At 37.8% G+C, this 26,492-nt stretch overlaps 1 protein-coding gene across 3 annotated transcripts in view; it reads right to left on the bottom strand.

Annotated features, from left to right (window-relative positions):
* Positions 1 to 1,120: 1,120 nt before the first annotated feature.
* The window catches only part of LOC137670132 (septin-2), a 38,685-nt gene continuing 13,313 nt past the window's right edge, over positions 1,121 to 26,492 (bottom strand). For 2 of the 3 annotated variants that reach the window (XM_068412782.1, XM_068412784.1), the window contains 8 exons: positions 25,604 to 25,738; positions 25,039 to 25,156; positions 20,758 to 20,859; positions 19,786 to 19,931; positions 18,667 to 18,750; positions 17,683 to 17,740; positions 10,468 to 10,561; positions 1,121 to 1,919 (listed from right to left, as the gene is read on the bottom strand). In XM_068412782.1, coding sequence (XP_068268883.1) covers positions 10,493 to 10,561; positions 17,683 to 17,740; positions 18,667 to 18,750; positions 19,786 to 19,931; positions 20,758 to 20,859; positions 25,039 to 25,156; positions 25,604 to 25,738 — 712 coding nt within the window. In that variant the 3' untranslated portion in view covers positions 1,121 to 1,919; positions 10,468 to 10,492. The remainder of the gene's footprint in view (positions 1,920 to 10,467; positions 10,562 to 17,682; positions 17,741 to 18,666; positions 18,751 to 19,785; positions 19,932 to 20,757; positions 20,860 to 25,038; positions 25,157 to 25,603; positions 25,739 to 26,492) is intronic. The other variant, XM_068412783.1, reaches the window with a different exon arrangement.

Here is a 26,492-nt window from a genome sequence, read left to right as displayed (position 1 = left end):
CGCACACAAGAATTGTGACACTGGCTTTAGGTGTCTTGCTTTGAAAAGCAGAGGGGGGAAAAGCTCCATTTTTAACAAAATTAAAGACTAGATGCTTTTGAAAGCCCGCTTCCCCATTGTCCTAGTTTGCTTTGAAAGATGAACCCTTCACACTACCTTTGTTCAGAGCGCTCATACAGTACGTAACCAATACATGTAACTAAAGTCTTGGTTTCTCAGGAGGGGTGTGGCTGTCCTGACTTTCACAAGCACAAATGGACAGCATATCATTTTAAGAAGGCTGCAAAATATGATGCAAAATTCTGGAAGAAAAACAACAGGAAAGGTGCACATAATGGCACACAACTCATGAGAAAATGTTTACCGTTAAATCTCTCACCTTGGCCCTCTTGACAGACATGCTTACAATTACAATCTTCATAAAACCTGAAGATACTTTGTGTGAGCACAAATCTCTCACTCCATTTTTTCTTTCAACTTCATTATAGCAGCCACTGAGATAACAATGTAACGTCCATTTTATGCAGTTCAACTCCAACACGAGCCAAATATGCATCCCTGTAATGCAAATCATTTGTTAATCCTATCCTGACTAAAGACTCGTTGCTAGACAGCAAAATTAGGACTAATTATTACATGAAAGACACCCCAATTTAGTACAGAAGACAAAGTGTCTCAATCCCATATTTGCAAAATAATTTACGCTTATGCATATACAATACACACAAGACTACAAAAGCATGCAGAAGAGAGCTACACATTCAGTAATGACATAAAGGAAACAGCAACATTCATGAATTTGTAAACTAAGGTGTGAGATCAGATTTTCCAAGGTATTTACCCACCTAAAAGATGTCAGTAGGTGCCTGATGAACTTGGGGGGGGAAGTAGACGCAAAGTCTCGCTACCTAACTTCCAGTTAAAATACTTCTAAAGTTGTCTTGAAATTAAATCAAAGCAGTTTGTAAGTACACAAATTCTAAAAAACACGTTCATTTCCAGGGTAAATATCATGATTCCTTTGACTACGCACTGTGCACGACGCCTTGACAACATTTCACAGATTAGCTTAAAAAAGCCAAAATCCAAAACCCAACAAAAACCACCCTGAAATTCAGTATTTTCCACATTCGTACAGTTTATTACAAAACTTCAATGAAAATTAGTGTTGTGGTATATAAAAAGTTCAGTACATGCCATCGCTCAGCTGACAGATAAAAATGCCTGTGACAGAAATTCTTGCAATCAATACTTGAGATCTGAAGACAAATCTTCAGAGGCATCCACAGAAGCTGTTGGCATGCATAGTGTTTATGGTATGTTAAGGCACGATGATTTAGGAAAGTCAGCTTCTTTGCATCACTGGTGAATCATCAGTGTTTTGTACATTTTCTCATACATCACACAAATATAAATCACCAGAGATGAAGCTTCGAAAGTAACCAAAGCACAGAGAAAGTTATGAAACTGATACGATACACAATGACTTCAAATGGCAGGTGAAAGTTATGATACCGTGCAAACACACATACATTTACTGTAAACAGGCCACAAAGTCTTTTAGTATTAATCACGAAACTGTTCAGAATAACCTAGCAGATACACGATTAACTCCTTAAACCCATCACAATGACTACTCCAAACACTGTACTCTATCAGTTTCGGTATAAAAGGGTATAGGAAGGATAATAAAACCACATTTATAAGTATGAAGACAGTGTTACCAAAAGAATCAAAAAAGATACAATATAACTTGATTAACATTGAATATATAAAACAAGCCATTTTACAACACGATCTTCAGACTTTGTGTTTGTTTTAACGCAGGTCTTGATCTGCAGCATCCAGCTTTTGCATTGGAACGTTACCATTCGGTCAAAGAAAAGAGAGCACCCATCCACTTAGAGAACTGTATGCTGCTGCGAACAAAAGTGGAAAACAAAGAGCATTAGAAAGGACAAACTCGCAGCACAGTCAGAGTGTTTGGGGCAGTCTGAGCCCCTCCAAGCAAAGCAGCGTAATCCAGGGAACAGGGCATTTTGGTTACTGCATCACAAGGACCTGCACTAGAACTAGATCAGCTGAGTCAGATGCAGTTTGGCCCCAAATATTTATCATGAATGTCTAATAAGAGCACATAAGCAAGAATCTATTTTTAGTTACATACTTTCTTATGTAACTTTTTAAGCATCCACAGCCCCCTCCATCTGCAAGAATACAAGAACTGCGTTACAGCTCATCTCAACAGCAATGCACACAAGAAACCAACCTTAGTCAGCCTGTTATATGAAGTGTTACTTCTGGTGAGGAAAATGAAAACCACTTATCTAAACAGGGCTAAAAGTAAGCAGCAAATTTGATGTCATGCACAAACAACTCTCAGGAAAGCAAACAGATTTTTTCAAGCATTCATACAGCAGTATTCATACGGCTGGAAGAAGGGATACTGGTCTGCAATTTCAAAAATAACTACTAGCTTTGGATGTCTCTATAGCTACTTGCCAATCGAAACGGCTGCTACAAAGAAAGCAGAATTCCAGCTTTCCCTGAAAATTGGGCCCTGCTTAAGAAGCTGTGTCAGATTTGGAACTTGGGAGACTGGTGAGGCCGCACCTTGAGTACTGTGTCCAGTTCTGGGCCCTGCACTTCAAGAAAGATGTTGAGGTGCTGGAGCTAGTCCAGAGGAGGGCGACCAAGCTGGTGAAGGGTCTGGAGGGTCTGACCTATGAGGAACGGCTGAGGGAGCTGGGGTTGTTTAGCCTGGAGAAGAGGAGGCTCAGAGGTGACCTTATTGCAGTCTACAACTACCTGAAGGGAGGCTGTAGCGCAGTGGGAGTCGGCCTCTTCTCCCGGGCAACTAGCCATAGGACAAGAGGACACAGCCTCAAGCTTTGCCAGGGGAGGTTCAGGTTGGACATTAGGAAGAATTTCTTTTCAGAAAGGGTTATTAAGACATTGGAACGGGCTGCCCAGGGAGGTGGTGGAGTCACCATCTCTGGGTGTGTTTAAGAAAAGCCTGGACATGGCACTTAGTGCCATGGTCTAGTTGACAGGGTGGTGTCAGGGCAATGGTTGGAATCGATGATCCCAGAGGTCTCTTCTAACCTGACTGATTCTGTGATACTCATTCCCAACAGGAAAAAATAGCTTAATCTAAACATTCATCTGGATGGAAAAAAGAAATATCCTAGAAAACATTATTGGGTCAAGTCACTTGCAAAGTACAGTGCAACACTCACCCAGACTACAATTGCTGACTGCAGCTGGGATAAGGAGCAAGGAAAGCTGACAACAGGGTCCTTTGCTCTTTGCCATTCTCACAGTGGGAATTCTGTTCAATACACAATTACTTAACATTTCAAGGAGGCCATCACTTCCCATAACAACCAGAACAAGCAAGCCAGCATTAAGCCTTTAAAGCCAGAATCCGTACATTGCTGATCAAATTCGATATTCAAATTCAAAATTAACCTGTTGTACTACACTGCTACTTTGAGTATGAAAGAGAAACTAAATTTCTGCCATTGTCTGCCTAACTCTAATCTGTTACAGAAGATACCTCAAGAGGAAACCATAACTGATGTTTCAGACTCACAAAAAGACTGGAATTTCCAATAAACGTGAAGGCTCGGGTTATAAGCACAGCTGTGCACTGATGTTACCGGCATTAGCAACACGATACCCACATTTATATGCTCATAGAACATACTTGGGCAGAGTACGTTTGTGCATTTTCAGTGTGGATTCATTTCACTGCTCTTTCCTCCTGATCTCCTTATAAGGTGATATTTTATGATACATGAGGTTGATACCGTTCTTTACAAGTTTGATCTCCAGTTTTATTAGACTAACCTCACAGTCCCCCATACTCCTTTCACCAATACATACCTTTAATAAATGCCTCCATCTGCAATGTGAATTCATACCACTGCTTAAGAAAGACGATACATTTCTCCAGTGTGCCATGAAAACAAAACCTGCTCAGTAAGTATCATAACTAGCACTACATCCACCTGCACCCTGATGCACATGGTCAGACAGCTCAGAACCCTATATTTGTAAAGGTTTCAAAAGCCTGGGGAAGGAATGGGTTTGCATCCCCCCCAGCTGTTTCCAAGAACACCACTACAATGCAGGGCAACTTGACATCTCTCCATGTACACTTTTAAATTCGTGATGAGAGAAATTTTATAAGCAGTTACATTTTCTCACTGACCTACATTATTTTTCTTTAAATAGCACCCATTTTATGTTATAGCTACAGCCCTTTGAGCGTCCAATCATTAGCAAGAACTTTGAGAAATGGCATCTTTCCAAAAAGAATGAGTATTGGATGACACCAGTGTCCTGTCGTTAGCTAGTTTTGACTCATTTTGTCACTCACACCCCTAATATTTTGGGTTTCTGACACTTCAGTCATGCTCTGTTGACTGCACTGCTTCAAGTTTGTTCCCTTTCCTTTTGCTATCTGTAGCAACACCTTGTACTTCCCCATTGCAAGCATCATCAGCCAAGTATATACTAAGTTACAAAACTGGCCTTTGAACTGCTTTCCAATGTTTACCAGTTAATTTAATGTGCTAATAGGGTTAATATCCACTGAGTCATATACACATACCAGGCTCCAAGCTCTAGAACTGTAAGAAATGTTCCTCTGAAAGTGTTTGTTTAGCAAAAGGTGGCCTGAAGCATTTACTGGTCCCCCATGATACTACGTCAGGCTTTGGCACAGACCTGGTAGGTCTGTGTACTCCACTCCGGCCCACTATGCCTGAGAAATTCTGGCACCAAGCACCTCCCCTCAGCCCCTGCATCCCGTACGCACCCACCAGCTGCACTGCATGCAGCAGTGTGTCACTGAGATACGGGAAGAGGTGGAATATGTCAGTTGTGTCATTCCTGGGTATTTAAGCCTCTCAGAGGCAGAGTGCAAGGTGCCGCTGCACTGTGGACTTCATCGTTCCCAAGGCACCGACACATTACCGAAAAGCAAATAAATATATTTCCACTCGCCCCTGACATTTCTGCGCAAAACAAGATCTCTGCAGTGACCCCTTAGGAATTTTATATTCTCTCTATTTTATACTCTCTGGGATCACTTGGCAAAAATTGAACCAATTTGCATTAATCCATTTCCTGATACAAGTTTACAGTTTGGGCAATTATGTGAAAATATCAGAAAAACTTGCTACTGGGTGTTTCAATATTTTTCATTTTATGTTTTGCAAACATTGTGTCATTCCTTAGAAAGCTTTTAAGTCTACAAAGTAGAGAGTGTTTTGGTTTTTGGGAGATGGGGGGACCATTTCTCTCTCCTTGCCTCTATAGGCAGAGCAGTTCTGGAAATTGACCTCAATGGGAACAGGCTGTTCAAGGTGCATAAATCCTACAGTGTTAAAAATGATACACCACTATTTCTAGGAGAGAATTTTTCTTATAGAAACAGGTCCTGACAAGCTCCTGGAAAATTTGCATACAGAAAATGCAGACAGATAAAAACCCAAGCAAGTTTCTTTAAGAGCCAGAAGACAGGCAATATTTAGGTACAGGAGGTTTACAGACCTGACTAATACTTCAGACTTAAGTATCATATTAATGATACATATTTTTTCTGTACAACGCTTTGAAGACTACAATTTCAACGAAGTGCTACCTTTTTCCTATTGGGAAGAGTTGCACAACTTATTTTCTGTCAAAGGCCACAGACGGAGATGCTGTGGAACAGCCAAGGTCACAATCCAAGTACAACATCGTCTTTTATTATGTTCTACTTACAATCCAGCAACATGACTGTCCCACCAACTGAGAGCAGTATGGACTAATAGGGAGATGCAAGATATTACTTTTAGATGAACAAACTCAAATGAAAGCGTTACTGTTCTATACATCAAGGATTAAAAGTCATCACACTGTCATCTGTCTCTCTGCACATTATACACAAAGGCAGATGGGCACCACCTACAAGGTGGCTCTTGAGGATGCTGCTAAGACCTTTCTATACAAGTGAACTTCAAGGTCCTATGGAGCCATACAAGTTCAGCACTTCTGTTGTACAGTACCAGAGGAAAAACGACAATTTCTATCAGAAGTCTACTGCCTAATGGAAATGAAAACTTGTGCTAGCCCATCAATGCAGGGTTTGCTGAACAACTCCACAGTTAGAAGAGCTGAAAAGAGCTGGAGAACGATGGCACTCCTCTAGTCTAGTTTCTAGCCAGAGAAACATCCACTGGCAGTGCCAGGCAGTCGTTCCAAGTGCCACAAATTTGCTCAACTTCACATTCTCTAGGCTCTCAATTTCAGCTGCCAAAAACTACAACATGATCTTTACTTCCTCAAATGACATTTCTCGTCAGATCAATTCAGCATTCAGCAGCATCGTTTTAGAAGGCTGGTTGCTATGGCAATGCTTTGTGTTGCTCTGTTAAATGATATCAGTTCACTGGTAGAAAGAACTAGTTGTTTGGTACTTTAGTAGTGCTCTTAACAAGAATCAGAACAGTGTTAGTGAGCTCAGGAGGCTTTAAAACACTTGTGGAAATCATGAGCTATACTAAAAGAATTTTCAACATCCTACAGATATTTTAAGTGCAAGATGCGTGGTTTTTGTTCTGAACACACTTCCCTAACCATAACTACATTTCCAGCCGGCTATATTTGTTTTCCATAACCTGGCTTCTGTTACTGGTTTGTCCCAGTACGATCTTGAAGCTGAGTGGAAGACACACAATCCAGATTTGTACGAGTAACAAGAGGAAAACAGATTGCAAAGAGCTACGCCTCCAGAAACAGAGAAGGGAAGGGAAGGGAAGAAACGCCCATCAATAACCATTTCATTTGAAAAAATAATTCCAGCTTTTTGTAATATTTGCTCATCTGAAATGGACAAGTTGAGAAACTAGTAAATATGCTGTTGGAATTACTGCAGGCTTATTTCAAAAGCATTTTGTATTTGAGTATCCAAATAAAACTGAATCTGTTTTTGGTAACTTATTTCACCCCTCCATCTCCTTCCCCTCCAATCCTTCATTTGAACTGTCAAATATAAGCAGCAATAAGCTCCTACACTTTACAGCAGTGTCCTGCATTTTAGAAGCAAAAAATCTGAAAAATCAAGCTTGTCTTGAAGTCTTCACCATGCTTCACATGGACCGCTACAAACACCTCCACCTGCACTGTTTGTACACAGAAGCTATGAAATGTTCAGAGGGAACAGACAAAAGTGTAGGACAACACACCTTTGCTAGGGCTGCTCTCAAAAGCTCTTAATCACCACCATCATGTACCTTAAGTCTGTACTCACAGGCTTTTGTCAAAACCTGCAGCTGGCACACTGGTCACTACTGTTTCCAAAGTCATCTTTCTTTCCTGCTTCTAACCCAGTCTCCACCAGTGCTCTTCTTCATTCCCCCTCAGGTTTCCACTTCTCCACAGCAAGAAATCTGTCCATCCTTTTTGGAAACGTTGAGCATTATTTCCTGCATATAATCTTTGCCTTTGTCACTCCCCTTATGCTTCTCTTACTCTAACCTTGAAAGTAAAGGAAACTGCTTGAAGTAAATTCTCCCTTTGCTCCTTCCATAAAACCTTTAGAGACGCCCCTATTAAAAAGGGATCACACAAACCAGACCTTCCAGTCATCCCATCTGTGTGGCACTTCATGATAATACAGACTTGTCAGCCTTTTTGGCAAGGATTTGAGTTTAGCACTTCTTAATCATTACGCAATGCCAGACTCTTTTCAGAAAGCCCAAAAACATTCAGCAATCTTCTCCCCACCCTGAAATAAATCTGAAACCAGAAGTGGGTATTTCACATATTTGGATATTACCACATTTCATGATCCTACTGTCTACTCTCCAGCTCTTATCTACAAAGGTATTTACACCACACCTCTCTTTTCACAAAATATCTGAAAACACCTTTATAACTGTGCTTTAAGAAGGGGAAAATATTTTTAAGGGACTTTTGAAGAAAAACAATAAACATGTATTTGTCCAAAATAAAAGAGTGAAAGCATTAATTTTTACATGAATTATCTATAAAGTTATATATTTTTCTCAGCACAAACTAAGGGTACAAAAGAGCAGCTGGGGGAGAGACTATACTCTCAGTAGCAGAGCTGATCCTTTAAAGTTCTTGTAAAACTAGAACCTGAGAGATGCTCAAGATAAGCTGTGACAGAACAAAAAGATTGATATCAAGTATATTTAAATTTGTTGGCAGTTTGGTTCTGTTAACTATTGTGTTAATTACAAGTTTCCTGGTTTCTCTGGAAATAGTGAGTTCAATAAAATACCGCAAACACATCTGATGGGAATGCTGGAGGTTGAAATCATCATTCCTCCTAAACTGCGAAGTCAGTTAACATGCATGAGAGAAACCTCCCTAAGGCTAAGTTCTAGGTGAGGATTTACTTCAACATGCGGACAGGATCATACAGCAACACTCTGGTTTTGCAGGACAGCAACTGCAGTTCTGACTGTGCATGTTAGCCAACAAATTATGCTAAAACTCTATCAATCAATCAATATCTCAAGGGTAACAAAAAGAAGTTCAAAATTCTTTCCTGAAAGCAATCTGTCAAACAGTGATTTCTCTAGCAGCTGCAGAAATGTGGTTTAGCAGATTCCAAATAAACAGCAGGACCTCCACATATGAAGATCTCATTCAAATCATTCTCAAATTTGTTCACATTCAGTATTTCAGAACAACTTTCTTAGGATTTAGTTCAAACTAAATCACAACAAGATCATGTGGATGCTTAGTTAAATCTGCAAAGCTCTCCTGCTTAACACATTTAGTGGTCCAAGATACATTCCAGATTAGCAACAAAAAGTATCTACAAATTAACATCTCACTTGGATGCACATGAGCATGCTCAGAACTCTGTTTACTTATGTATCCACGGCTGCAAATTCAGCCTGGGACAAACCATGCTCCGATTTGTTTTTATAAATATCACATCCAGTATTGGCAGAAGCTGTGAAACACAGGGAATTCTGGTGCCATTACTGGCTAACCATTAGTGGGAATACTGCCTCCTATTAGCCCTCAGATACTGATTTCACAGCAAATCCAGTATCTAGGAACTAAAGAAAGAGCTCTGAATATATTTGTATCGTTTGCCATCCTGTGCTCTGCAAGCAACAGCTATGGACAAGCCTGTTAGATTTAGGTTTTTTTTTTTCTTACCCAGTTATCAGTTTAAAGGATGCCATGTGACTAAATGTGATTTGTAAGTCACAGAAAGAATAGAGCTCCTTTGCACAAAATAGTAATAGTAATTTACACTACATAAGGTTTCCTACATCAAACAGCCATTTTCACAAGCGATCTGAGTTTGGCCATATGATAACAAAGTCACCATGAAAACTTGGGACCTTCAGTTCAGACTAAAATATTTAACAGGCTGCATAATTACCAGCTCCTGTCTGGGGAAGCAAGAGCTTTATGTCAGACACTGCTATCGCACACACTGCATGGTCAGCCACAAAATTATCCTCAGTGTTTAGATTTCCAACTCTGGGAAAATATATCTTAGTATGGAAGTTGGACGACATGATATGAAGACTCCTCTATCTGCAAGACTTGGCATTGTGACAGTAAGAAACCTGAGTTTGAATTAATTTTTCCCCTTAACTACTTCACTCAAAGATCACAGTGCACATACCAGTAAAACCATCAACATCTGCTTAAATAGGAATCCAGTGAATAAGTTTATTGCTTATGAGACTTTTTTTTTTTTTTTTTTAATATAAACAGGAAGACTGAAGGTTCAAATAAAGGCAACAAAAAATCTCCTTATTTTAGGCTTGGAATGTTGGCAGCTGCTACAAGGTCATAAGGGATAATATAATCCATTTTATTCAAGCTTTACATTCCAGAAGACCAGCAATCACAACTAGAGTATTAAACTAAAGTATTAAGCAACAAGACTCCTCATATTCTTCTATATTTTATTCTTGCATTTAAAAGAAAAATTATTCCAGAAGAGCTGCATTCTGAAGAAAGCATTAATATTTGCTACAAGAATTTTTTTTCTTCACTCACTCTGATCCCACCTAATATATCATATATGATATCAAGGGAGTCTGTATTCAGTACATGTAACCAGTTTGTCTAAAATTTTGTTTGGTTCTTTGAAAAAACTGCTATAAATTCAGCAGCCTACATACCCCAAAACACCCTAACTTTTATTTATATATAGTCAAATTAATTTTCTGAGCAGCTTTTGCTAAGAGAAACAAAACCAGATGATCCAAAAATGCTGAAGATAAAAGCATTTACAGGTCTTAAAAACAGCTGGAAAGGTACCATCTGCATAGATGTTTTTTTTCTAGTCTACACAGAAAAAATTGAGTGATGTTCTGGAAGTACTGTAAAAGCAAGTCCAAAGTGCAAAATTAACAATAATCATTGCGAAAATCTCATGTAAGTAGAGTAAACAAGTCAGAAAAATCATACCTGATGCATCCAGATGTTAAGCATCTTAATCATCACCAGGCTTCATCCTCATTTGGGCTTGCATCTGTGCAATCATCTCCTGCATGCGGCGCAGCTGTAATAAAAAACACCCACATGTTTAAAATAATTTCATGAGGAATCCAAAATCCAGGAAACTTTAAACCTTTTTCTTCCATGGTAGAACACAGATCCGATTTGCCTCTTTATAAATTGGAAATGTTAGATTAATTCATATGATTGAATACTTTGTTTTTCCCATCTCAGATTCTTTAATGCATTACATATAACTTTCACAAAGATTTGTAAGAATACTTATAATGAAAATTAAGCAATAAAATCCAAATCTTTTGATGCTTGCAGAGCTGTGAATTAAAATTTAATCTACATAAAGAAAACATGTCCTTTATGTGTGTAGAGAGGTACACTGCTTGAGTGAGCTGAAGCAGCTTTGTTCTGATACAACACTCAAAGCATATCATGTATGAATACTCATCTTGTGGCTGACCAGATACTGTTGCTAAAAATTTAGAGTTAGCAGCCAAACCTGCAGACAGTATTTTAAAACTACTTCAAAAGAAAAATAGAAAGATGTTTACAAAATTTGGAAAGGCAGACTAAACACAGTAAGCACCAATATTTTTACATCTAAACAATGACCTTTCCTGGAAATAACTGTTTTCTTAAAGGCATTTTCTTATGACACTTATAAGTTAATTTCCATCTCATAAAAGGCCAGTTATATATAATGCTTTTTTTAAAAAAAAAAACATTAATTTAAATAAATGTTCCTAAGAAAGAACAAGAAACACTAATACAGATTTTCAAAATATATATGCAAATAATTCTAACTTGGTTTACAAATTACCAAGTGTTTCCTTCCAGATGCAGGTGGGGAAGCTCCACATACACAACTGCAAGTGCCCTATCTTGCAAACTGGAAAAGAAATAGGCTGCAATTTCCATGCACATTGTATAAAATATGAGTCCATTTCAAACTACAGATCATGTAATAATCTGAGGCTTGTATAGCAAGTTTTCATATATTCTAAGAATAATTGTGTAGTTTTTAATATATCCAGCTTTTTTCCTCTTTAGGAAAAAGTAGTTAGAGAATTGCTTTCATTTATTTTTGGGGAGTGGGGAAGGAAACTCTTCAACTCAAAAAGCACTGCTATGTTTAAACAAGTACACTGTATTTTCATCCAGTCAACCACATTACCTACTGTGATACCAGTTACTCCATCGGATTCAATACAAAAGAAACTGTGATAAATGCTTAACTACCTGTATGTGATGTTGAGCTGTTTGGTTTTAAAAAAATAAATCTGAAAGAAACATCACAGGGAAAAATTAACTGCAGATGCCTAAATCAATTCTTCTTTCCTGGCCCCAGATACAGATTTGGGAAAGAGTAAGAAACTGAAGTGCAGAGCTTGCAGCATAGCCAGAGATAACAGAGCTTGCCTAAAACTACCTGGCTTATATACTGGTACCTATCCTCTCGCTGCAGCACCACAGGGCTCAGTAGAGGCTAATCCAGGTTCCTGTGACTGCAGCACACATATACTCTAACAAAAGGAGATTCACACAGGAACAGTGTGAGATACAGCTAAGTCTGTAATGATTATTATATACCTATCTACATCTTTCTGCTGAACACTTAAACCAAAAAGCTTCCAATCAAAAAGATGGCATAATGCTGCAGTAAGGAGGGAAAAAAAGCAGGTCTCAGAAATGAGAGTTGCACTGATTCCATGGTCCAAGAAAAGAGAAAAATTTCAAAGATCAACTTGTAAAAATGTAAGACACCTAGTCTTTTTGAACGGCCTCTCTGCAGATTTATCATCAGAATAAAAACTAGCTTTTTGGAAGCTCGTCTACTTGAGCTTTCCCAAGAGCACTCCAAGCTGAGCCATGAAACATTCCCAGAATAGAAACCATTCAGTAGTCACAGGGGAAGACACTGCTGCACATGTATTATGGTGATTGCTCAAACGCAGCATTCTGCTAATAGCCAACATCATATTTTAAGACTTAAATACAGCGTTGACTCTCACATTTTCTTAACCTTAATTGATAAAAATATGCCCACACCATGAAAAGAAATCAGATGCTTCATATGATTCAAACATAAGGTAGGACAAAAGCACTAAGAGACCTACTCTGCTCTAACACAATGATTCTAAGAAGATTTTTCTTTTCCATTTTCATGTGGTGTTTTTGAGATCTACTGGTGGACTGTTAGTGTCATTCATTAGCTAAATAATGGCAAGTTTCTGAGGCTATTTTAGCATAATTCAGTAGAAAGACTTTCAGGCAGAAAGCCTGTTAAAAAAAAAATAGGCACACTGTTGTCTCCCATGGCCATTAGCAGGTAAGTCGTTATTGAAGTTTCCTTTTCATAAGGAAAGTTGTCAAAAAAAAAAGAAGGAAATAAAAATAAAAAGGTACTCAAGCACATCTATATTTTTCACTGCATCCTGGGCTGCATCAGCATTTTGGTTTGTTTTTTGTTGAACATTTGATATGCAAACAATCCAGAATGGTTGCTTTCTACTATCAAACTGTGGCTTCTCAAGAGCTCTAAGCAAACTCACAACTATCAGTTTCATAACAGTATTCTTAGCAGACAGCCTATGAGTAATGATAGACACCTCACACTAAAACCTGGCTGCATAACTATGGGGCTAAAGTTAGAGGGAATAATGGAACTTAGGTATTTGTGTGCATTCTCCCTAGGAGAGAGAATAGTTTGCACAGTAAGAATCCTGTCAGCTTGAGTATAAAATTAAAATTAAAACTAAAAAAAGAAGAATCAAGCTGGATTGTACTCAAAGTGGTAACGATGTCAGTCTCTTCCACAATTTTTCTTCAGGTGGATGACAGGACATAAGAACCATTCGTACATGTTACAATACCAGCTGAAAACAACTCCTGACTTCACCTTACTAGACCTACTGCATACACAGAAACATCTTTCCTCTTAATAAAGGTGAATGTAAAAGATCACACAAAAGACTGACATTGATATCATATCAACACCTGTGTTCCCTTCGCTGTTGGGGATTGCAAGCATCAAGGGCATACCATGACTTTATCTTGCTCAGCAGTAAACCCTCCTACTCGTAAGAGCAGCCTTACTATATTCAGCAGGAAACTTGCATTCATCCCCTAAAGAAAGGACACTACAACATGATAGCATAGGGTCAATGCTAATGAAAAGAAAGCTAGGAAACAATGTTTGGAAATCTGTTAAAACAAATAATTCCTGTGAATTCCCAGATAACAAAAATCAAAAGAGTAAACTTAACCTTGGCATAAACTCCACTTAGTTTACTTATCATGTCAGCACTAAAATTTGATACTTCAAACCACTAAAATGATACTTCAAATTATCATGTAACTACTGGCTAGTGACTACACATAACTACTGTAGCAACACAGAAAGGAAACAAACATTTAAAATGAGAGTTAAGGTTACAGAGTTAAAAGTGAACCATACAGCTTCCTCATGGCTTCCACACCATTATCAGAAACCACAGATACACAGCTTTGCTTTACCTACAAGATTTCATCTGTAGTATGTTTTGCCCAGAATACCAACAAGTACTGCTCCTGTCTGAATGAGGTGAGTAGCTTTTCAGTGACAACCCTACAGATATCACAGGAAAATAAATGTTCCAAAATGAACAATATCTACTTCCCACTGACACGCTTCCCCTCCCCACGCCAAGTACGATTATTTCTACCCATGCCTTTGCATAAGAAAGTTCATAAGGGAAGAGACTGCAAGAATAGGGCAAGATGGAAAACTGTAGACAGTAGATTTTCTGGTACACCAGGATGTTCCCATGACAGTTGCCGTTGGCTAAAAATACTTCCAATACCAAACAGTACAACTCATCTTGCTAACTGAAGACAAGAAAAAAAACTCCTGACAAAGTTACTATATTGGAAAGGTGCTACCATCGAGATAAATGTCTTCACTAGGACACATTGACATCATAAATAGTAGAAGTCACTATGGCCACAGCCATCACACTACATGGGCAGCAAGCATCGTTCCTTCAAATAACAACTCAAAAGGACAAAAAAAAAAAGGCAATTACTTAAAAAAAACAAAAACAACAACAAAAGAAAAACAACTGTTCTTCACTCCATCTCCCAAAGGATTCCCATTGCTAATTGCTTACTAAGTGTTTTCTTCCCATGATGTTCTCCCAGGACTGAGACTACATCACTTCACAGAGGAAGGCTGAAGCATTCTGCAGAAAGCATGCCTCCCTCCCCCTGCACTAGGCAATAGCATTCCACAACACAAATTAAACCTTAGAGCTGTTTTCATTTCCCTCAGATCTGCAGGCCTTCATCAGCAGCCATGCTGTCTCTCTACATAAAAGTTTTCACCTCGTCTTTCAAGAAAACACAAATACCTGCAATACCAGGCAGTTACTTGCACACGTAAGCGTTCATCACATCCTCACCTACCCGCAGGGCTGCTCCTAGGCCCCAGCCTGGCAGCCCTGCCACTGCAGGCTGTCCCCCACTGATTCCCATACTAAACCAGAGTTCTTCATCTTATCTGATAAAGGGTTAAACACCTTCAGAAAGTTGAAGGACATAGAGAAAATTTCAACATTGCGATTAATTCTATTATATTCAGCCTACTGCTGATGAACTCCACTGCAGACAGTGGAGCGAAGGGATTTGCCCAAAGCCTCGGGGTAGCTCACTGGAAAAATCAGAGGAAGTTTGTTCATTGCTGTTTCATGTAATCATGGCCTTAAGATTTTTCTGGAAATATTGACTCTCAAAACTTTGAAAGGTTTTTATTATGAGGTATTTTCAGAGTAGGAAGAGTATGGCATGACACTATAAACTTCAAGTTTGTGCACACAACATCAAAATAATCTGAACTGCAGCATATTTACAGTAAGGAACATGGATACCTTTATTCTTATTTTCACTTCCCAGCTCAGAAGAACAGGCCATCACTTGCAAATGAGCAAAAAGCACAACCAGACTGAGCAATAAATCCAAAATGACAGATTAGCAATTCCATATTGCTGAACTGGGGACCACATCCTTTGGCATAATAAAAGATCATTTAGCAAAAGTGATGCCTTGATAAAGATGATCCTGGCACTAGCCCAAGCATTCATTCCTTCCAAGGTTAGATAAACCTCACAAAACTGTAAATAGAACTTCAAGCACCGGTACTGATGGGAATGCAAAACAGGAGGGGAAATGGATATTTGTTTTCTCTGCGAAGGCCATGGAATGCAAACCCATTTCCTCCGTGCCTCTCCTCTCCCCAGACTTTTCCCAGTCTGAACCTTAGGCATGATAGGGAGATGAAGGGATTTCATACCAGCTTATCTACAGAAGATTCAGAAAAGCCTCTTGACCTCTTTGGGACAATAGAACGCACAAGCTAAAAATCTATTTGTTGTTTCAAGTTCTATCCTAATCCTCTGCAACTTCAGCAGCAGTTATTCAGAGATGATTACTCCCAAAGGAAATTTTCAGAGACTGTCCTACAAGAAATTCAAGACTTCATCCCTTTAACCATATTATATATAAAAAAAAATACATTCCATACATATATATTAAAAATACTACATATACATCCACAGAAGAGTGGTCAGAACAGACCAGTATATAATAATGTACCTGCCATATCAACAGTTTCCAGGGGAAACAGTTACAGCAGAATTTTTTCAGACATAAGCCTTAAGACAAATAGTTCTACAAGGATACCCAAGTTTCTACTTAACAACTAGACGTACAATTTATATAGTTCAAATAACAAGAAAAACAGTTATGACTTAAATTCTCTAAGTCTACTGCCTGAATCTTGGAAGCATTAAGAAAAAAAAAAAGAAAAAGAAAGAAAAACAATGCTCTCGACATTTTCAAAGCATCTAGTATTCCTGGCTATCAGCTGATGGTCTACTGTTGTTTTGCACACACATCAGTAAGTGGGAGGCAGTTAATTTGTGCACAGAACACTTGTAGAAGTTCCACTCATAAGTGCATGGCCATCAAGTGTGCTTATGTTGCTGAAATGAAGTTATACAGTGATAAAGATGCATCTCGTATAATCTCCAGTAATTCATATTATTAACTACTACTTATGGTGATAATCAGCTGCTTCTGCATTTCCTTTTAGGAGAATTTTTTGCTATTTATGCTACCACGCCAGGGTTAGCCAATAGCTAACCAGGGTTAGCTATTTTTAAATATGGATGCGATGAAGGAAAAAGGAAATGCACAGACCAAAGTAACCATATTTCAAAAATTTCCATGTATGGGAGTCTGAATCTTTCACCTCAGAAACACACAAAACTGCTTGTAGGGTTTTTTTATTACTCTAAATCACTGCATATATGCATTAATCTTAAATCATGCCTTCCTGCATTTATGGACTTGGATCCAAGCTGAACTGGATAAAAGAAGGATAAACAGAAAAAAAATCACTATCTTCCAACTGGCAGCAAGTCTTGAGTTTTCACAATGCAAGCAGTCATAAGCATTGGCAGCGTACTATTTGAATTTAAATACTAGGCTAAAAATCTCCGAATCTTTAGAACTTTAGCATAAAAATGTTAAGTTGAAAGGCCTAGTAATAACTTGAAACCAGAGTAAGAAATCAGATTGAAAACACCAAATCCATAAGTTGACTGGTACGAGAGAAATACTATGAATTTTGCTGCAAGTCAAGATTAAGATGAAAAAACATACATATTAATTATATTGTGGGATTTTAAAAGACTCAACAACCTTTTTCTACTCCATAGCCACAAGACATAAGAAGAAATTTACTGGTAACGTGCTTGTAGTAAGCCATGCACATCTGAAATTACATTAGACTACCAGTTTACCCCAACATACTACGTTGAAAGAAGCATATGTAGCTGACAAATATAAACTGATTTCAATACTTAAAAAAGAGCAATTATCCTTATGGAAAATTAGCATACAAATGGGAAGTGACAAATACCCTGCCTAAAGTCCACATGCTACCTACCATCCACAGTATACAAGTGACTATAAACAAAACACTTTGAATGGGCAACTTGTATGTTCCGATTAGGTCTGTAATTTTTCACAACTCCAATCCTACACTCCGTAGGCAGTAGTTGATGTAGAATACTGAAACTGGAATATAGCATGTTATATTAAAGAGCAACAGTTTTAGAAGCTCCCTCTTACCTCAGCCTCTTTCTGCTGGAGGATTCTATCCTTGTCTACCACTTCTTCTTCAACAGGCCTATTGAACAAAAGAACGCATTGATTGTATAAGATAAAGAAGTAAAAATCTCCAAGAATAGATTAAAGGCTCATATTTCAGCTAATATAAAAGTCTACATGCTTCCGCGCAGGGGAAATTAGGAGATTCTTAAACCCATACTTCCCTTCTGTAAAATGCCATCTTTACCTCATAGACTCTCGTTACTCACTCTCCATTTCTTAAAATTTTATTTCTTCGCTGCTATGAGGATTTTTTGCTATTTATTCTAATCAAGAGATTTCCTCCACTATCTATATATGGTACAAAAATCAACCATTAAAAAGCTGTGTAGGCTACTTCCTTTCTTCTTTAAGATCAAAATGGTTGGCTGAATACTTAAAGAATAAGTAAAACGGGGACAAGAATAAGTTGCTATCAAAAAAGATGCAGCACAAGTAGATGCTGATTTTTTGCATTAAAACACACACACTACCAAAAGAAGACTGTTTGCTCTAAACTGCTTTCTCTAGCTATATATGAAGGAGCAAGAGAACAGCCACCATGGCAGTCCTGCAGTAACTGGAGAAGCAACACCCTATCTAATCAGATAGGCTGGGGCCTATTTAAATGTGCCCACTAGAGTTTATTTTTTCCAAGTAGACATAATTAAATAAAAACCTATCTTGCTGGTGGCCCACTACTTCTTTATGCGCATTCCAATTAAAAGCATAGCGAAAAGGGAATGGATACAAAACCAAGAACAGCTGTTTGTAAGCACAGCACTTTGCTACATATTACTTCTCTTCCGGAAGAGCATTTCATACAAATTTCAGTAACTCCATAGACTGAAATCTCATGAGGAATAATTAGCTACAGATGGGATTAGTTAGGAGGAAGAACAAGTCCAGTGTCACAGTGGAAAGAGACTCACAAGCAGCAGAGCCCAAAGGCACGCACACACTTACTTGCCAGTTCGCTTTAGCCTCTCCGAACGGAAGTTCTCGTAGTGCAAATCTTGGGTCACCTCCTGCAGGTCCTGCATGTGCGTTCTAGAACACGCAAAGGGCTATTGAACACTTTGTCCTTCTTGTCAAAGGGAAGAAAAACACCCTTTTATCTTCTGTTTTTGTTTTATATAATGGATGTATTTACTGGAAAAATAATCCTTACAGACCAAGCCTGCCATAAAGCTAGCCAGAACACTGCTTTCATGTTTATTTGTCTTTAAGTCATACTTAAGTGCCCTCCAACCTGTATTCTTCAAAGACCCAAAGTATGCTGTCCTCTTGTTCACTAATTACTTTACAGAAGTTGTTTATACCAGTCTCTGCAGTGAACCTTGCGAAGACAGTTACTCAGAAAGATACTTTAAGAGTCAAAAAATACTTTAGGAATTAAGTACTATTAAGTATAATTTGTAACTGAGAACTAGGTGGAGCTCCTTGGCTCACATAACAGCTGACATTGCCTAACATTTTTCAATTGCCAAAAAAGCTTGCTACCAGTGCCCAGCAGAGGGCAATCCCTGCCCAGCAGAGACTGAAATAGGAAATAAACAACAGAATTCAATTTCCAACAACAGCGAGATATCATTAAAAAAAAAAAAAAAATCACTTACGACCATCTACACAAGCAGAATATCCATATCAGCTAAAATCATAAGTGACAGGGTATCATATTTAACACAGAATTTCCTATACTGCCAAGAAAACTGAGCTTTGCCTTTAGAATACTCTTCACAGTTTCATCAATCACTTTGAGTAATATTTTAAAAGCCTCTCTGCCCCACCCACTGCACTATAAGAAAACTTAAATTTACATGTAAAGCCATCAAATCAGTTCACATAGGCATAAAAACTGTCACATATATCTGACAACGAAAAATATAGAAAATACTTTCCGAAGGCAGAGACTGCAGGATTACAGCAGCAAAACAAGCTCAGGGGGGTGGACACACAATAAGAAGTCACTCTACACTGACATCAGAGCTAGTTTTGAACTAAGGAATTCATGTTCTTACAACTCTCTAGTCATTGTGTCAGTTATGTCACCACAGGGGATGGGATAATTTTACCATTACTCACACCAGCATTGTGCGCAGTTTAAGGAAATCATTGTGCTCTGGATTTTCAACTTCAACAACTCCCCAGGGATACAGACGGCCTCTAATTTTTTTCCCTTTCACCTCAATAAGTTGATTGGATCCAATAACAGCAAAGGGAATGCTAGCCTAGTTGAGACAGAGCAAAACAAGTTACTGTTTTGATTTTTGACTGGTTACTTTTTTTGTGTTTTGTTTTTCTTTTAAAGAAAGCACAAAGACTTTTAAGTAACAGACAGGAGGAGGGGGAAAAGAAATGTTGACAAATGCACTCTACTAAAATCTTTCCACATCAGAAAACCAACAACTCCTATCCCAGGCAATGCAACCTCTCATTATTAACACCTGTGGTTTTGTCAGGATCAGTTTGTCTTAAGAGAGGCACAAAAGGAAATGACGCTTTGCTTTAGGAACACTTGACTGTTGTTGAAGTACAGTTTGGGCATAATGTGTCATCTGACATAACATCATGCATGGAAAACCGCCAACAGAAACATACTTAGATACAGATTAAAGTAGCTAGCGAGAGAATTTCAGATACATTCTTCAAGCACCTTTGCAAGTATCACAGCACAAAGAGGAAGTTACCTCAGTAAAACCTTTATTATCTGCTCTAATGAGATGAAAGTTGTTAATTAGTACAGTAACGATAACATGCACACATTCTCTCTCTTTGCTTGCATGTAAAAAGGTTTGAGACATAAAACAGACTGCAAACCACAGCTCTTGGGGAAGAGTTCCTTACATTTAAAAGGGAAATGAAAAGAAAGTCACGACACACTACATTTGGAATTCTGATGAAGCAGAGACTGGAATAAAAAGGATTATAATTCAGAGTCAACATCCAAAGAAAACTTGAATTTTCAACATGTTATAAAGGAATAAAGTACCTTTAAGCACACTGTAGGCTTGAAGAACTACTGCAGCAAAATAATAAATTAGGAGTGAAACTTGCCTTTAAAACTCTGGTTTGTTCTTTGAACTCCTCATCTTCGTCAGAATCTGCATCAGGGAGCTGATAAATCCTAATGCCGTGTTCAGAAATCTCATCCAGAACCTGAAGTTTACAAAAAAGGAAAAATAATGAATTGTTATTTCGTTGAAGAGGTATTAAGTTAAAAATATGTACAATTGATTTACTAGTCTGTCACATCTAGAAAACTCAGAATGTTTTTCTGCTTTAAGTAGTTTGACAATGCTTAGAAAAAATCATTAGCAGAAATTTCCATTACTTACGCTTTGAGTTTATGTACTACCAATTAGTTTATGTCCTACAAGACTATTTTACATGGCATTAATTTCATTCCAAGGAAAAACTCAATAATTTTTTCATTTTTTCTTCATTCAACAGAGAGTTGAACCTCAAGTCCATAAATATCCTGGAAAGGACAGCTCAAGGTATAAAAGTACTCAGCAAGCAGCCTACATGTTTTGAGAGGTAAGAAAGGAATACTAAGTGGGAAAGCAATCACATCCTTAAAATGAAGAAAGGACACCTACACTAGACCTGATCGTATTTTAAAGATTTTATTTTACTATTGCAAAAAAAGTATCTTAAAAACATTGCTGAGATTTGCTAATTACAGAGGTTCTCTTTTAAAGAGCTTACTAGCAAGCGTTTTAAAAAGCCAAAACATTTGCTAAGATTACCTCTGAATTAAACTGTTTGTAATCGAATTAGAACACTATTTGCTATGAATTTTAGCTGCATAACTAATAAAATATTTGTAATACAATGTACTCTTGCACAGCACTTTTTGAAGACTAACAAATATGCACCTGACTCAGTGTCCAAAATGCCAAAAACACAGGCTTAAAGATTTTTCAAAAAGCACAAAAGATAAATGCCTTTTCAGAAAACATAGCAAATAAATCGTTAAAAAAAAAACAGAAGATTTACATGGAGCATAATACAGAAGCAGACAAAACCAAAGTGAAGTTAATATGAAAAAATAATGAAAAGCAATGAATTTGGAGAAGGGATTCATTAGTTACAGCATCAAAACCATGCAGCCCATGTCAAAGTGTATTTTCGTGTATTCGATACACACAAAAATTTAAAAGACAGTGCCTATTGTCTCTAGAATCAAAAAGACAAAAGCTTATTATTCACTTAAACTGGAGAAAGTTATTCAAAATCCACTAAGAGAAAAACTATCCATAAACAGTTTTCTTTATTGTCACTAATGTCTGAGATTAACATAAAAAAAAATACACTATCTGTATTCCTGTATACATTCTTTTCCTAATGAAATCACTGCAAGGGTAAGCAGCTAGCATAATTCCAGGCCTTTGGCAGTTTCAAAAGGTGGCACAACTCAATCCTTCCTTCAAAACTGAAGAGATGCTTCTACTGCCATACTATTAAAAACATTTAAGTCAGAAATCCCATCGAATGCACTGACAAGATTTTCTTTCACTAAAGAAAGTGTGGTGGTATGAGGAGAGCACAAAGAATGCTGAGATTCCACAATAACCCTCTTCAAAGGGATCTTGGATGTCTCAGCAGAAAAAGGTTAACTGTGCAAACGTCCTAGATTAGTGTTCCCTAACAAGTTACAACACCACAACCAGCACCTGAACCAAGCAACAGCACTATGGCAGTAATGAACTCTTACAGTAGACAAAGTATGGGCAAAATTGGGGGAGGGTTGAGGTAATCATAAAAACATTCAAAAAAGGACTTTTGCTGTCATTACTACGTATATAACTGGACATTAACCTGGTAATACAAATACAACCAGACTTCAAACGGATGAGAGGTCTTAATGAGCCTTCCCATAGTATTGCTCAGTTCCTCGATCCTCTGTTGTGATGGCAACTGATAGCTACAGTACAAATAAAACTTGTCCAACCAGAGCTTGATTATTAAACAGCTGTTTAAAATAAAACAATCCCTCACACCATTAGAAGAGGAACGACCATGTATGAACCACAGCAATTCCCATGACAATGTTTTCCTGCCAGGTATATAAACATCCCTCGCACTCACACACTGAATAAAATATTACGAGCCCCCAGCCAACACAGAGAGCAATATTTTTAAAAGAAAAAAAGAAATTCGGGAATAAGCGTTGCCAATAAGCATTCAGCACATTCACACAACTACATTTAAATCAATGCATGTTGTTACTGTTTTGCAAAAACTAAATTGTCACCAAATGATAATAAAAGATGCACAGCTGGGATAGGTGGGGCAGCGCTGCAGTGTGATGCCTTTAAACAGCTGCATAAAACAAGAAAGCACATTTAACCTGGCTGAGATCTTAAAGATAAAATGCAAGTGAAACAATAACGGGAAAGCCGACAACAAGGGGTGCTAGAATAATATATTACAGCTGTTAAACCTAGTGCTTTCCTGAAAGGAAAAAGAATTGCAATAAAAACAAACTGTATTTTATGGTCCTAACAATGAAACAGCATTTTGCTTCTTCAAATCTGAATTTTATTGGCCTCAGAGGATTCTGTGTTCTTAAAGATTAGCCTTCCCATGGGAAATTAAAAAAAAAGTCAAAATATTAGTTCCCCTCTCATGAAGTCATTCTTTTAAGCAGGTTTCCTTAGCAGCCTTGCATGGCACAGCTTGTGAAACTGCCTTGCATTTCTTCCCACTCAAGAGTTTTAAAAAATAACTTTGAATTCCAGAAAGACCAAACAGGAATTACTCCAAGCTGGGTTTCCTTTGCAAGCACCACAAACTGATCTTGCTGCTTAGTCCAAAGCGGCAAAACAAAAACATTTTACTTTAGATTGATGGCCAAATGGCAGAAACATCTAAAAAAAATAAGACTTCAAGCTGCGTCACCAAAGCAGGATTTTGATTCTTATTCTTGATTAGAGATTCTGTTAGCCAAGATGCTTTGAGTTAGAACAATATACAGTAGCTAGACTTTCAAAGCTTTGGAATCACATTATACATTTGACTTAGTATAAACTCAGTTTGTAGTGACCTTTGCCAGCAGTACAAAAATAATGAAGACTTGTTTACCTGTTTCCTAACCACTCCCTCAGACTACAGCATAAATGACACTCATCTTGTTATATTTAGCCAATGCATAAATGTGGTGTCCGTATATGTAAGTCAAGACTGTTTTAAAGACTAGTTAGTTAAAAGTAACTTTGCTCAAACTAGAAAGAACTAGACATGGATTAGCACCGAATATGGTCAAAAAAGGTTGCCTTTAAATTAAACTGTTCATCGCAGGATATGTAAACTGGGATTCATCTCCATCTTCCACAATAAATGTGAATCATAAACCCTCAATCTAACATCACTTATTGTGATGTTCAGAATTGTACTGAAAAATAAGCAATTCCAAATTCACATTGGGAAACATGTTTGCTTGCATGACTGCCGTGTTTCAGCTAAGATCCAGTGTTAACAATACACAGAAGTGAATGTCAAACAGCATGTGCACTATACTATGCTTGACCGTGAAAGGCCACCAAGCATCAGATAAAAGCAGCACAGAAGAAAGAGTCCCAAAACAATTACAGCAAGTACTGAAACCTGGTAAGAGTATGTTCCTCTTCATTTCACCTCCTTTTGTGAAAGATGACTGTAGCTAGAACCTATTTTATTATGTATTTGAACTGACAAAGCAGAACATTCAGATTTCCAGTGAATTATATTGTCAAATAATTAACATTCCACTTAAATTCCTGCTTCAAATCTTTCAACAGCATTCTGCTACCAAATGCTGAACCAAAAAATAAGTACCTATGAAAACTGAGCCTGAAATATGCTGCTGAAGAATCAAATAGTTTCTTTATAAAAAGCAGCAGCTCCACAAACAATATTACTATCAGTTAAAGTACACAAACCACGTTTCTTTTGGATTAAACTAAACCTAAAGATACACCCTCAGAACGTATCTAATGCACTCCCACCACTAGTGGGCATGCAGTCCACTGGACCAATCGAGAGCTAGCCTGAAACATCTACACTACATGCATTTCAGGATGATTTGAGCCCTCGTTACAAACCGTTTTGCTCAAAACCCACTTTTTTGGAGTGCACTGCTTGCTAAGATAGTTGAAGCCAAGAATGGCCAGATTCTCAGCAAGTGTAACTGCTAAAGCACATCAGACTTCAGTGAAGATTTCCCACCTCACGCTTCCTGAAGATTAGGTCCTTGGCCAATATCATTCACCCCTCTTCTGTTTGAAATTATTTTACATTTGGCTTTAACATTGTATGAGTTGCATTGTTTTCATGATCAAATGTTAGACTTACTCTTCTCTTCAGCCTTTCTCTCTCCTTCAGCGTCAGTGTGTCAGCCTTGGCAATCACAGGGACAATGTTGACTTTTCCATGAAGAGCCTTCATGAATTCTACATCTAATGGCTTCAGCCTGCCAACAAGTAGAAAAAAAATGGGGAAAAAAATGGGATTTTTTTTTTTTTAAACAGACCAAATGTATTAAAAAGTATTTATTTCAAGCATCTACATAAATAATATTTCCAGAATAAATTAAGTCAGAGCACTTGCTTATCAGCTTGGTTGTGTAAAGGTTGAATTGCAATTAAATTGGCACTATAAGATAAATTGGATATTATAAGCTCTTACGTTTCTGGGTGATAAACAACTACTGACTGCTTCAAAACAATATTAAATGCCAAAAAAGGGACAAAGCAGAGGAGAGCATTAATCCTCAAAGACCATTTTAATTGCATTGGCTAACTGACCACGTAGGAAGTAACCCAATTAACATTAAAGTTGTTTACAGTTCAAGTAATGAACAGACTTATGAACATGATACAATGCCCTAAAATACAAGAGCTCAAGAGCTTTTTCTTACCCATGCCCAAAGGGAGAGATGAAGTAAAAACAGCAATGGACTCTGTTGTCTATAATGTGGCGCCTGTTTAGACCACTCTCATCATGAAGGTATCTTTCAAACTGGTTGTCAATGTACTGGATAATTGTTTTGAAGCTGTGGTATCGCAGTGGGGGGGGAGAAAGACAGTCATCTTAGATCAGCTTTAAAATAATAAAAAAAAAAAAAAGAAAATACAAGAACAGAAGGGGGACAATCACACTTTTAAGAACATTTCTGTTACAAAAACTCAACTTCCTAGCATTGTATCTACTACTGAGGAAAAGCATTTTGATAATGCAAAAAAAGATATCTTCATAGCAACCACCAACTGTCTATTCACGCCTAGAGCTACTTTCAAGTGTTACTCTGTCCACTGGATAAGAAGTTCAAGTGCAAGCTCAGAAAAAAAGCACTCCGTGCTGAGACAACACAGACAGGAACAGAAGACTGAGGATTTTTCTGCTTTTTTTTCTGGGGGTAGAGGGTGAGGATTTGTTTTTAGACCAGCTGACAAACGACATATCCCGGATATCCTCTTGATTTATAACCCTGACCCTAGAGCTAGGTTTCTATAGTTACCTATGAAAATTCTGGTATTCTAGTCAGTTTGAATTAAGTACAAATACACTTGCAAGTCATGCACTAAAGCATCACATGATTTATTAAGCTATTTTTGTTACCTTACAGAATCCTTTTCTGTTGGCAAAGAAAAATAATTCCTACTTAGTTCAAGGCAATTTAAAATACGCCCTTCAAAGAAGTAAAGGAACACAAAATTTGATCATATAGATCAACCAGATACAAAGAGCAGTGACCAGAGAGAGAAAAGAAAACACAATGCATTACTAAGAAGGTTGTTTTAAGATAT

Source organism: Nyctibius grandis, chromosome 14 (genome assembly GCF_013368605.1).
Source record: "Nyctibius grandis isolate bNycGra1 chromosome 14, bNycGra1.pri, whole genome shotgun sequence".
NCBI classification, from domain to species: domain Eukaryota; kingdom Metazoa; phylum Chordata; class Aves; order Nyctibiiformes; family Nyctibiidae; genus Nyctibius; species Nyctibius grandis.
This window is presented reverse-complemented; position numbering and strand designations above follow the sequence as displayed.